Genomic DNA, 13569 nt, shown 5'->3' with positions numbered 1-13569 from the left:
CCTAAAATCAGCCACCAAAAAGAAAGATTCCCAGTCACTGCTTCCCAGAAACAGCTGTGTGTCTGTGTCTTCCTCCTCCCAGGAGCAGACAGCCCAACCTGCAGTAACGGGGTGACTCCCACCAACAAGTCAAAAAGCCACAGTGGCACTGGCAGCAGCGGCGTCAAATACCCCAGCGCGTCCTCCTCCGCCTCCTCCTCCACCTCCTCCTCCCCTTCTTCCGTCAACTACTCCGAGTCCAACTCCTCCGACTCCACTAAGAGCCAGCCGCACAGCGCCAACAGCACCCATGAGACCAGGTGGGAATACAGTTTCTTGTAGGGCAGATGAGCTTATATTACAGATAAGTACAGCTGTGGTTTGTGCTGCAGTTAGGTTCAGCATTATCAGTATTCTGTTGTTATTTATCAAAGCGGTCACAAAACATAGTTAATCATCAATAAATCATTAGCACTATCTATGATTCTATGGGGCTGAAAGATTTGGACTTTGAAAATAAAATTTGGTGCTGCTAACAAAACCTGCACTGAAAAAGGAGACAATGGCATTGAAACATTTGTATTTGAAAAAGTGCTATTGGCACTGACAAAAAGAAAATATTTCATTGTACGTTGCAGTTTTTTGGATTTTGAGTGATGAGTTTTTCAGTGACTGTCATCTGCTTTTTTCTCCTTCATGTGTGTCTTTTTTTTTTTTTCACGCAGTCAGCATTTTTTTCAGTGTCACTGGTGTATAGTTTCAGCCCTCTGTCACTGTTCAAATAATTAAATGCCAGTGTTTGCTTTTTAAGTTCAGGTTTTGTTTTCAGTGCCGGAATTCACTGTCACCGTTCTAGCCCCATACGGCACTGACACACAACACTGGATTATGTATTGAAGGAAATCAGCAGCTGTTCTGTTCCATTTTAACCAATAAGAATCCACTGTAACACAGGTGTCATTAACTTTAAAATGAGGGAAAGAAAATGCACTATAAACACTCAATGTAACATAAGTAACATTACAGATCTTGGACACTAGGGGGTACTTTTTCCCAGTTCAACTTCAGAAATGTGTTATGTGTGGTCCACTAGATCTGTGTGAGGTCCAAAGTTGGAAGTGGCACTTTTCATGGCACCATTTGGAGTTTATATTTAACCTCTGATGATCCAGAATTTCCATACAAAACGAGATGAGGCGTAGCTATCGCTGCGTGTAACTGCGTGTTGTCATTCCCTTTGCTCAGTCACCTCTGACCTGTGCTGTCTGTAGTCATGTTTAGGTTGCAGGTTGTTGTCCTGTGTGTCAAGTTAAGCTGTTGAGGCAGTGTTAAAAGAAAAATGTTTACATCATTTTCAGCTTCTGGTTTGTGTGTGCGTTTGTGTTTGTGTGCGTGTATGCATGCGTGCGTGGGTGCATATGTGGCGCAGTGACAGTGAGATGGAGATCGAAGCAGAGCACTATACCAACGGGGTTGTTGAGGGCTCCTCAGCGCGGATCATGAATGGCACATACAAACACGAAGAAATTCTTCAGCCAGACGACAACAGCATAGGCAATGGGGTCACAGGTACGCACACCCACACCTTGAGATGTGTGGATCTAAAATCTAAATATTTGTGACATATAAACATCACCAGGGATGTCCCTGTGTTTTTTGTTTTTCTATTCTTTTCCTTTATTTTGGTTCATTTTTATGTACTTTGTTGTACACCTTGCCTGTTGCTTTTTTGCTTTTCCCCTATTTTTTTTAACCTTCAACTTCTAAAAGTGTGTTTTCAGTTGTGTTGTTTAACTCTACTGTGTGTGTGTGTGTGTGTGTGTGTGTGTGTGTGTGTGTGTGTGTGTGCCTGCCTGCCTGCCTGTTGCCAGAAGATGAGGGTTGTAGTAATACTAGACAGCTTTGCGGAGGGAACCAGGCAGCCACAGAGAGGATGATCCAGTTTGGACGGGAACTGCAGGCGCTCAACGAACAGCTGTGCCGCGAGTATGGCAAGAACGCCACACATAAGAAGATGTTACAGGTACGCACACACACACCCGCACGTGCATGCACTCTCAACAGCTGTGCTGCAACGGATTAAAGCCATGCCAGAACTGTGCTGAAGAGATTTCTTCTGCTGGCACCAGTTTAAAATCCTGGTCGCAGCGTTTCGTACACGCTGCAGGAATTTGAGTGATGCCTGATTGAGGATGTGCTGTCATAATGCTTATAGAGTCTCAGCTCTCCTACAACTACTGGCTTCAGTTCTTGGGTACACACAAGAAGGCTTAAATGACTTTGGAGTGCAAGCTGTGTCCTCTGATTCATAAACAGCCATCCAGAGAACAATAGCGTCTGTGGAAAACAGTAGAAACTGCATGAGAAAGGTAAATGTTCAGTTCAGCCAAGGGGCTTGTCTGTAGTTGTCTGCTAAAGACAGGCAGTTTTCTCATATTTTATTCTAGCTAAACCTCCATCACAACAAAACAGTCCCCTGTAAATGCGCAAATTGCGCATTTACTTCATAATGACCTGCTTGTTCACCGTTTCCTTCTGTTGTTGGGTGAAATCATTCCTTACCACCAGGTGTCAGGAGGACCATATGATAAAACATAGTCCTGACATGCTGTATATTTATTGACACAGTAAAACATTATTATCCCATAGGAAGCATGCTCTTTGGCCTGAAAATGTAAAAGTAAGGATTATTAAAATCTTTGTATGATTATGTCATGTAGATACAGTCTAGGTTTGCATGTTGCAAACAGCTGCATAGAGAGCGGAAACCAGGAGCTGAAAGAGGCTAAAACGTGTACTAAACTGCTAAACCGGGTGTTAATACTCAGTGAATTGTGAATAATGTCTCAGTAATTTTTATTTAACAGTGAGTAATCTTTAATAACTCTGTGTAAGTATGGGTGTCGAGCTGTCTGGTTAAACTGTACTGTGTGTCATCATATGCACTACACTGCTGTATTGATATGAGCCCCTCTGTCTGTCTGTCTGCCTGTGTAGGATGCATTCAGTCTGCTAGCATACTCAGACCCCTGGAACTGCCCCGTGGGTCAGCAGTTAGACCCTACACAGAGAGAATCCCTCTGCTCCGCACTCAACAGCGCCATACTGGGTAAAGAGCAGACACAAACTCTCCGTCACGCTGACATGTATGTCTTCAAACCACAGCTGCAGTTTCTGTGCTATAACTGCAATATCCCTGCCTTAGATATATAGTCTACCTGTTGTTCATATTTTACCCCAGTTGCACATAAACATATAACCATTTTCAAAATATTTGGCCTCACAGCTTGTTTGAAATGAACTGCTGTGTCAGACATGGATGTGACAAGACGTTTTGTATGATAAGTTCCCTTATGTTTCTTGTCAATGAGCGGAAGCAGAACTTAATCTGACAGGTGTCTGTCTGTACAAGAAGGTAACAAACATCCTCTGAGAGAAGAACATCTGATGTCTTTTAATAGTGCACTGGGCAGAAAATGAAAAATATGAAGAGTACTGTACCTTTGATATCAAAATTGAGATGGATTCTCTCATATCCACACATAATGGTGCACTGTGACTTGTGTGTTGTACCCTTGCCTGATTGTGTTTTTCCTGCTCTAGAGTCCCAAAATCTGCCTAAGCAGCCACCGCTGATGTTAGCACTCGGTCAGGCCACAGAGTGTGTTCAGCTCATGGCCCGAGTCCGGTCTGGTTCCTGCTCCTTTGCCAGAGTAGACAACTTTTTGCACTAGCCCAGGTTCAGGTGAGTAAATTAATTTATGCAGTAGAAGGCATTAAGGCCATGACCACAGACAACACTGATGCTGTACATAATGTTAGTGGTTAGTTAGAGAAGAGAAAAGCCCATTGTTATTTCGGTCTAGATCTTTCACAAAATTGTGATTGCTCTGATTATGGGCCATGCCAACATTTTTCATGTGGCCACAAGTGGCTGTGCTTCCTAAGCTTTCCAGATAGAGCAGAATTTTACATAAATCATTTCAAACACTTGTCTCTGAGTCAGTGGTGGTTGTCTTAGGGGCAAGGGAGAAAAAAAAAAATCAAAAGGGCACCAGCGTGCACAGTTGTGATGCGTTTGTGATGAAACGGTTTTAAATCCTGGTTAAGAATTAAAATTGTTTTATTATGTGACTCAGATGTTAGAACTTCCAGGATTTAATTTTGGAGCAACTTGCTAGCCCACCAAACTAGCTAATCCTCTGCAATAATGACACTCGTAACTTATTACTCCTTTATTTTACATGATCAAATTTAAACAGATATTAATGCTTTGTGGCGGTGGTTAGTGCTGTTACCTAACACACAGAGGTGACTCTTCGATTGCAGCCCGGCTCCCAGTTGATTTTGGGCTATTGCGAGATTATTTGCATATCAAATGTCTTGTTTTCCACTCCGTCTCTAACATGGGTTGACACTGACACGCAGTGTTGCGCATGTAAAACAACAAACAAAAACTGCTGTTCAGCTAGTTTCATGAATCCAAAAGTAAATTCCTCTACGGTTAGCTAAAATACTGTAGCTAATCCAGAGGGCTGTTATCATCTGTGACTTTTTTGTTTTTGTTTTTGGGGTCAGGCTTTGACACAAGCATTTGAAATGATTTATGGAAAATGTAGGTTTACTTTGAAAGCTTAAGGAGGCTTGAAGATGCAAAGTTAGCCTGACAGTCAGGTTGATAAATGTCAGAATTTGACAATAATATTTTGGTTTTAACACACATTAATCATACAGTGTCTGAATTATAAGACAGTTACTCCCAAACAAAACAAAAAGACCAAAACAGTATGTTCTGTCAATACTCTACATGAAGATAAATCAAACTGTTTTCATCATGTTACATTCATGTATTACCCATCTCTCCACAGGTTAATGTTAAGTAGCACTGAAAGAAGGCATGTCCAGCAGGTAGTTGTCATGGCGACGGAGGAAAGCGCATGCGTGTGATTGGTGTGTTTTGCTGTCCTTCAGACCGAGCCAGCGGCACAGACAGAGGAGCGGAGGAGAGGGAGAGAAGAAAGCTTCCTTTTAATTTAGTATTATCAAATAAAGAAATGTGTGACACTATTTAAAGTAATTAATTATTATTCTGTTTATCTAGCCATGTTTTTATAGTTCTTTTTTTGTTGTGCTCAATCGACAGATTGTAACTCCCCTTCTTATTTTTTCTTCTGTTTTAGTGGGTGGATTATGATCCCTACTACTCACATTGTTGTTGTTCACCATGCCATCGCTCACAATACCCGCATCTAGTTGTCACGGTGATCCTCGAATGAAATCTTAAGTATATAACATCATTTTTAATGAGACACAGAAGACAGACAGAGTCTGAGCTCTGCCCTTTACCTGCCTGCCCCCCCAAAGTATCCACATGGAATGCATTCTAGTCTTGAAATACGTTCAGGAGGGCGAGCAGTGCTCAGCATGAAAAACACCTCTGACTGTGTGGAACAGATCATTATCTCTGCTAAAGCTAATACCGTACAATAGTAAACAAATACAGCAGAAAAGAAAAGGTAGTGCTCCATGTCAGTAATGTAATGTTGAGCTCACAGTTTAGAAGGCAAAGAATGGGACACACCCTCAAAATAAACGCCCATGTGAAAAAAACCAGAGTGTAGTGGGGGGCGCTGCCAGTAACCGTGAGGTGAGGGCGGTGAACTTAATGGGAATGTTAGAGGTGTCGAAACCTTACTTATACTCTGACAACCGCAGCATGGACCAATCAGTGACGCTGCTACAGGGGGGCAGAGCTCAGCTCTGGCTGCCGCTGCGCTCTCAGGACCCAACCTAACACTATTACCATGGTCACCTTGATGCCAGCATAGAGAAAATCTGTATCGAAGGCTAACAAGCACAGTGTGTGTGTATGGCTCAAAGTCAAGTTGCTACTGGCAATTTCATTACTGCAGTCTTTTTTCTTTTCCTTTTTCTTTCTTTCTTTTTTTTTTTTTTTCATTGTTCACAGCCTTATATGGTCTGTGCATGTGCAATTACAATTTCAAATTAAGGTGAAATCATTTGCCAACCAGGAAGGTTTTTAATTTTAGGATGCTCTTAGTGATAATTAGATAATTAAATCACAGTTTTTCTTTCTCAATTTAGGCCTTTTTTTCCCATTCTGTCCCCTCCGTTTCTCTCACACCCATTAACTTGACTGTGTCATACCACTTATTGGACAGGAGCATATAGTCAAGTCCAGTTTAGTTATATAGCCCCAAACTACAGGTTTGTCCCCGAGTGTTTCCCAGTGTGTACAATTGCTTGATTAAAAGATAAGATGGGAAGGACGGGTCCTCTTATTGTTAAGATTTGCTGCTGGTCACCATGAGATTTCCAAAGTAGCCTCTTGTTCAGCAAATGTTGCTCTGGAGGCACATCAGTAGTAATAAAACAACCAAATACTACTTGCAGTCCTTTTTTTGTGGCTCATGGGCCTGGATTTATAAGTCAGCTTCAAAGTGAGGAGCCAGTGTTAACAGCAGCAGCTAATGGTAGTGTTGATTAATGCAGAGTTACTTGAGCAGTGTTGTGATTCTGTAAATGTTCCAACTCTGAGAAGAGAAAAATGAGTGTGTTCCTCTGTGCTGAAGGCAGTAGTTCTTGCTTCTGCTGGCTCCTGTTGACTCCTGTTGGCTGGCAGGCAGTGGGCCCGAGCTGAGTTTTGATCATTTATTCAATATTTTCACAGCTTGCTGACTCTTTTACATGTTGGACCCTCTTTCAGAAACACAAATGTAATTTTGACATTTTATCCTTTAATCCTTGGTCTCTCATAACAAGCTTATTTTGCCTCATCCCTTAGGTTTATCTGAGACATTTTAATTCTTTTGTCTTGACACCACACTTATCTTCTGCCAAATAGAAAAGACTGAATATTGTCTGACTGCTTTGTTGTGACCTGGCAGATGGCTTGTGGATCCACCCTGAAGTGTATATTTCCATTTTATAGGAGCATTTAAAGTCTATGGTAAAGACATATGGAAAAATATAATACTGGAGATGTGTGTATGCAATGTGGGGTTTACTACAGGGTATGTGGTCAAACTTTTTACCAAGGTGTTTGGTTTTTTTTATTTTAGACCTTGTGCTATAGTAGTAACTATTCTAATCCTCACACATACAGCACACACTCACAACATCTGCCTCTACAGCTGTAAAGGACTTGTGTTACAAGACACACTCACACATGAAAGAACAACCTCTGTTGCATACCTGTAGGAAAAGAGTCTCCCGCTGTCCTATGTGTTTGATCCTGGGCTGCGTCTCAGCACTGTTGCCGCACACCTTCCTTTTATCCCTGCATAGACATAGCCACTGATGTGATCAGTGATTGTTTTAAGGAAAGGATGGATGTGAACAGTTTTGGAACTGGGCCCGAGGCCTCTGGAGCCCCATGGACTTCCTCTGGAGAGGCCAGATAAATGGATTTGGGCGTCGCTGTGCACAATGGACTTTGATCATAATTTTAATTTCATATTTTGACTTTTGAGTTTTAGCAAAAAAAGAAAAATAATAAAAAACAATTGTGCATTGAGTTACCCTCTACTTAGCATGACTTTTAAATCTTCAAAATGATATATAAAAAAAGGAAAAATGATAATTGAAAAAAATAACAATGTACTGGAAACATGTTTAAAAAAAAGAAATATTGTATTCTGTTTAATTTTGACAGAATTATTTTTATTAAAATACATCCATAAGCATATGATCTCCTGTTCTTATTTGGTGTGTTTTCATTGATCTAATAATTTGTCATCTTAGAAAAGCTGCCTTTGGACTGCTGTTTGCCACAAAATGAGAATTAAATCAAAAGTTATGATGGTCAAACTCATGACCTGAGTAAGTAACTGCTATTTGTGTTGAGTCACAGCTGTATAATGAACAAACTTCTACTGTTGTAGAGCTTTGGCAATAATAAATAGGGCTCCAGCTATTTGCAGTGGGGAGGGGGGGGGCTGTCCACAGAAAGTTGTTGATGCGTTTTTGCTGAAATAGTTAAAAACTCGAAATAAGCTGAAAATTGATTTGTGATGTGACTCAGATTCCTTATAACCAGACCTCAGTAATAAAAACACACAGGGAACTATTAACTGCATCACCATTTAGAGGTATACGGAGGGTAACTAATTTTCTGGCATTTAGGGCAGCCTGTATGGGCAACCCAGAGTGCACATGATCATGTTTTCTTCACTGGAAGGGCTCCCTAGAGTGTATTTTGTCCTGTTTTATCTACCAAAAGTGATAGATAGATAGATACTTTATTGATCCCGAGGGAAATTCAAGTGCATCCAAAAGGGCACTTGTTAATAGTCCTCCATGACACATACTATAGCCCAAAGTAAAGTACCTGTATCAAGGAGTATATACACAGATACAGTAGACAAGCTCTGAATCATATTGTAGGCCCATTAGAGTAAATTCCCACAAGGCCCGCATGAATAAAGAATAGCGCTGGGTGACTCACATCTTTTGCATTTTAATGTGTTACTCATGAGTATGATACAATGTCACGTATTTGTGACAGGCCTGTTGCCGGGTAGCTGTTCGTGTGAGCTATTTACTCGTGGCCGTAAGACATCACTGTATGATAATAAAGTTAAACTGATGTTAACTGCGCTGGTATAAAGTCTGCCTGTCGTAGTGCAGCAAACAGCAGACATCTTGTGTCATGACTCCACCACAGAGATCACAGCCGTTCGTTTTTTATATGCTACAGGCGTTTTCCAAATGGAACACTAAGTCATCTGTTAAAGCTCGTGTGTGCCACCTATCTGTTTTACAGTGGATGGACAGCAGAGGGCAGATGGAAACTAGGAAATACTTAACCAGCAGAGGCATCTACAGATGCAATTTTTTTTTTTTTTCATTGTGTGCCATTCATATACAATTTCAGATAAAGAATATACAGTACATATACTGTTAGGTTCATTTTCACTGTGGTTAGTTCACTTACACACTTTCCCAAGATGCATCTCATATCCCACAGACAAAAAGATAGACACTGAAAATGATACTGAATTCTTGGTCCACCAAGCATTACACATGTTTACCATTTTGTGTCTTTTTAAACATGAATGTTGCATTCACTTGTTAAACATGGACTTACAGTATAATCAGTGCGGTGCATTTGTTCTGGGAAACATGGAGATTGCAGAGACTGAAGTAATGAAGCCTTCTGTAAAAATTCTGCAGTATGGCCGGTTAGAGAAAATCGAATTATAAAAGATAACCACACATTTGATGAGAGAGTCTGTGTCACATCGCTGCAATAAAGTGTGAATTTGTTTTTTCCACCTCTTCAGCCCTGACTCCCTTGCTTTTTATCTCTGGTTGTTTTGTACCTGTATATCTCTTGAATGTAACTCTTTTTAAATTATGTTAGAGCAGTAGGTAGTTCAGTTGGAGTTGTTGAGGAACAGTGAGGACAACAGAACAGAAACAACAAAGGACAAACAAAGGAACCCGGTGGAACATCCTGTGCTGTCAATCAGGACAGCCCCAAAACAACATTTCCGTTATTTATTTCAAAGCATAACCACAATCGTTTAACCAAAAGTGTAACCATCTTAATTTTGTAAGCATGATGACAAAGGCCTGTAATCGTAGTCATTTCAGTTATTTTAACGCAAACCACAACCTTTCCCTAAACATAACAAGGTTGTTTTGCACTGTCACATTATGAAATTTATTTTAAACAGACTTTTAACCGTTTTGGTTATTGCATGTTTCATTCTGGACCATATGGCATTGAGTCATTAGTTGGATTTGAAGGATTTTGATCTGATGTATTTCCAGCTTCTGCATGTTGTCTGATTGTGGTAGAGTAGGTAAGCTCAGAGCTGTAAGCTAAAAGACAATATGATTTTTTTTCTGCCTTCTTTAACAGATGACAAGCCATTTTTGAAACAATTTCTTCTCCTTTAAAAGGCTGTTACTCAGAGCAGCCCTGCTGCTGTCCAAAGACTCTGCTGCTTATGGATATCCCATACTGAGTCTTGGCTTTCTATCCCAGAATACAACTGGTGTGTTCTTCCAGTTATCTTTGACATCATAATCCATGTTCATCATCACTGTCTCTTCTGAGCGGGGGAGCCAGCATGATGCTCCTCAGTGGCCAGCTGTTGGATCTTTCGTGATTTGGCACTATATAAATACAATTTTCGTGACTTGACTTAACATATTTGAACTTTGCACTCACTGTGTCCGTTTTAAAACAATCAAACAACTTTGACATGTCTAATTTCCACGCATGCCACAATGCTTTGCTATAAACTTTGTGAGAGTAAATTCATGAGCTTCAAAGTAAAATATTTACAATTAATTTATTCATTTACATCAAACTTTAGGCTTGCTTCTGTGATGCGTGCTATTTCCAACATAAACTCATAGCCTGTAAAGGTTTCCAAATCTGCAAGAATTCACTACAGTAATTTAACATGTTTTTCAATGGACCTGGCTATTTGCAGTCAAGGCTGGTTGTAAAGGAGAGGAGTAGATGTATGTACTCAGCAGTATAAAAGCCTGTCTTTGTAACAAAATAGATTAGAATAGAAGAGAAACATGAACACAAGTGCAATTTGCTGTGGTTCACTCATCTACTTCGACCTCAGTAACCTGCAGAACAATATGAACACCATTTGGCTTAGTTTGGTACTCAGAATGTTGTGCAAAACATCTACATGACATCTAATGAGAGCTGCAGCAAGCTGATACATAACATATATAAGAGAATGAAAATTTTATTCACACTGTTCACTATGAGATTTTTTTCCACACTGAAGCTACTTAAATGGAAGTAAATGGAAGCTGAATTTGAGCAATAAACAGTAAATGCTTCATCAAAGGCTCCTGACCATTTTGAGCCCAGATGTTTGGCTCATGTACACACACAACTCTCAGAGAAGTACATGCAGGTCATCTAAAAGTTAGTGTTTCGAACACATGCTTGAAGAACATAAGCCAGAGAGTTGTTAAAATTTTGTTTCTTGTTCACGAGGAGAGCTGAGCTTGTAATTATACGTGAGGTGAGAGTGGTGGGCCACCCATCAGTGTTGCGGCCAATGAATTTCCTTCATCATATTTTATGCCCTCAAGGCCTGCAGACATCCTCACAGCATTGCAGGATCTCTGGCCTTCAGAACTGGGATGGTTGCTATGGTACACATGAGTCACCATGACAACCTGCTACAGCGTTCTCAAAGGGGGGTAGGGGGGTGTAAATAACACAACACCCACTCTTATTGCCCAGTCGCTGTGATGCATATTCATAGTCACATGCAAGTCATTAGGGACATGTTTTATTAGTCTACCCACCCATCTATCTATCTATCCATCTATCTATCTATCCATCCTTCTATTCTTTTTTGGCTTGACTGAATAGTAATTACTCTGAGGCCAGTTGAAGGATGCAGCCCCCGCCTGCTCTCAGCTAGATTGTAATGGGTTCATAAGCGCTGCTGATTGAATTGATTGCCACAGTTGGAGTCTGGCTGAGATGTACAATGGGGTGGAATATGCAGAGCGCGGAACATTAATCAGCTCACACAAACGGGCTGCCAGCTCTCATTTTATTTCAGGTACAGTTGAAAATGTATACAGTATAAGTCATATGCAATAAAGGACAGCAAAGTAAGAGAAATTCCTTTTATTCCATTGGCATTGGCAGATATTTTGTAGTGTTGGATCGCAGTTCAGTAATATTCACATGTGCACAAAGAACTGTTCATCTGGCATCATAGGCGTCAAAGCATTTGCTCTTTTAAACATGAATTGTTTTCACATATGTATTGTCTTTGCACGCTTCTTGCATGTTATTCTCACAATTACATACAGAAAACGAGGCTTGACTAGACTGAAAACTGGTTCACAGTACTTACCTTTACAAGAGCATGATGTCCAATCAAAAAAGGGGGCAAGATGAAACGGAATGGAGGGTTACATACCTGTTTCTTTAAAGTTATAATCCTTTAGCATTTTTGTCATCTCAAATTCAAATTTTTACTCAATTGGGTGGCATATATTCTAGTATACACTCATTTGAAGTCTTTCCATATTCCAGATCCACATTCAGTGGCAGGGTGTGACATTCCCCCACTGAATTCAAATGAAGTTATTAACTTCTGCAGAGAAAACATACAGTATTTGCGTTGGTACATGTATAACTGGAGCGACTGCTTGTTTTTTTTTTCAATAGCATGTCTGACAGAGAAGCTGCTGAAAGCGAAGTGGAGCCTTTGATTGAAAAATATCTTTTCAAAAAGGAATTCTGTAGTGTGTTGTTAAGACGTTCTCAGTGTTGCGGAATCAGTCGCTGAAATCTTAAGGACAGAAAACTTTAGTAACAACTTTTCTCAACCAGGCTTTAATAAAAATATGTGAATTTACTTGTGACAAGGTGCAAAGTCGAAGACATTTGGGTTGAGTCTGGTGACCATATTTTGTTTCCATGAGCAAGTGGAGATCCAGGGGAGCCGATTATAACCGTAAGCTGCATTTACAGGATGGATGCTGCAGGTCAAAAACACAACAGGCAACAGGCAGAGAAAGGACAGATGAGCAGGCTAGACTCACTGAGGCAGACTGTGACTTGTTGTCAAGAAAGTGAATGTACAACAACAAAATCACTAGTCTTCCACAACGCGTCACGCTGTTCTGACAGTCTCGACTCAGAATAGTGGCCCCCGATTGTCTGACAACAGCAGCCCTGTAAGTCGGATTAAAGAGGGTTTTATCTGCCTGTGAAAAAGGTAGGTATCAATGACAGCATAAAATACAACAGAAATTAAACAACAGGAATCATAGTCCTATATCTAAATAGAGGAAGTTAGAGTAATATTTACAGTGTTAAAAGGCTAATCACATAAACACATTATACAAACAATGTCACAAAACAGCGTGGACTGACCAACCTAAACCTGTTTGTACTTTGTGATTCATTACATGAATCACGATGACCTTATTCATTCATCGTGTGTGATGTAAACATCAAGGGACATTAAGGCACTTTGGATTTGCATGTGTTGATGCAAACAGGAGCACGAGGAAACAGCACCCGGTGGGAGGGACAAAGCTTGATGAATTCATTTAAGAGAGCAGCCATGCTGCCCGGGAGCTGGTAATAATGCAGCAATAACAACACGCTAACACGCACATGCACAGCCTCAAGTCTCACCATTGCTTCTTCTGTACTGTGGACAGCATGAACTGACCGAGAGTGTGGAAAAAGATCTCACACACACACAGAAAAATGAACAGTTGTGGCAGAGAGGCTGTTATAATAACAAAAGAGTAAAAGGACATAAGTTTAATCCCCTGGTATTGGTTCTCTAAAGCTCTGCCAATAAAGTTGGATCTATGCCAGATAAGGAAGAGGAGAGCAGAGGAGGACAGAAGAGGGAAAGCAAAGGAAAATAGGAAAGGAAAAAAAACAAATAAAGAGAAGAAAGGGTAAAAGTAAGACAAGGAAAGAACTTAAGATGAAGGAGGAAAAGGAAGCTGAGGAAAGAAAGAAGAAGGGTGGGAAAAGGAAAAGAAGCAGAACAGGAAGAGAAGCGCAAAGGAAAGGAAAAAGAAAGCAAATCAACAGAA

General features: G+C 40.5%; 1 protein-coding gene across 5 annotated transcripts in view; it reads left to right on the top strand.

Annotated features, from left to right (window-relative positions):
- ranbp10 (RAN binding protein 10) overlaps nucleotides 1-7561 on the top strand; it is a 32163-nt gene extending 24602 nt beyond the window's left edge. Inside the window, exons 10-16 of one of the 5 annotated variants that reach the window (XR_006843798.1) lie at nucleotides 83-299; nucleotides 1409-1548; nucleotides 1851-2002; nucleotides 2977-3088; nucleotides 3583-3724; nucleotides 4951-5052; nucleotides 5160-7561. Coding sequence is in view for 3 of the 5 variants with exons in the window: in XM_046393838.1 (XP_046249794.1) it covers nucleotides 83-299; nucleotides 1409-1548; nucleotides 1851-2002; nucleotides 2977-3088; nucleotides 3583-3713 (752 nt within the window). In the remaining 2 variants the exon portion in view is untranslated. Of the gene's footprint in view, nucleotides 1-82; nucleotides 300-1408; nucleotides 1549-1850; nucleotides 2003-2976; nucleotides 3089-3582; nucleotides 3725-4847 lie in introns of all 5 variants that reach the window. The other 4 variants (XR_006843797.1, XM_046393839.1, XM_046393838.1 and 1 more) reach the window with 4 other exon arrangements.
- Nucleotides 7562-13569: the final 6008 nt, after the last annotated feature.

Source organism: Scatophagus argus, chromosome 7, assembly GCF_020382885.2.
Source record: "Scatophagus argus isolate fScaArg1 chromosome 7, fScaArg1.pri, whole genome shotgun sequence".
NCBI lineage: Eukaryota > Metazoa > Chordata > Actinopteri > Scatophagidae > Scatophagus > Scatophagus argus.
Note: the sequence above shows the minus strand (reverse complement) of the source record. Positions and strands in the feature narration are given on the sequence as shown.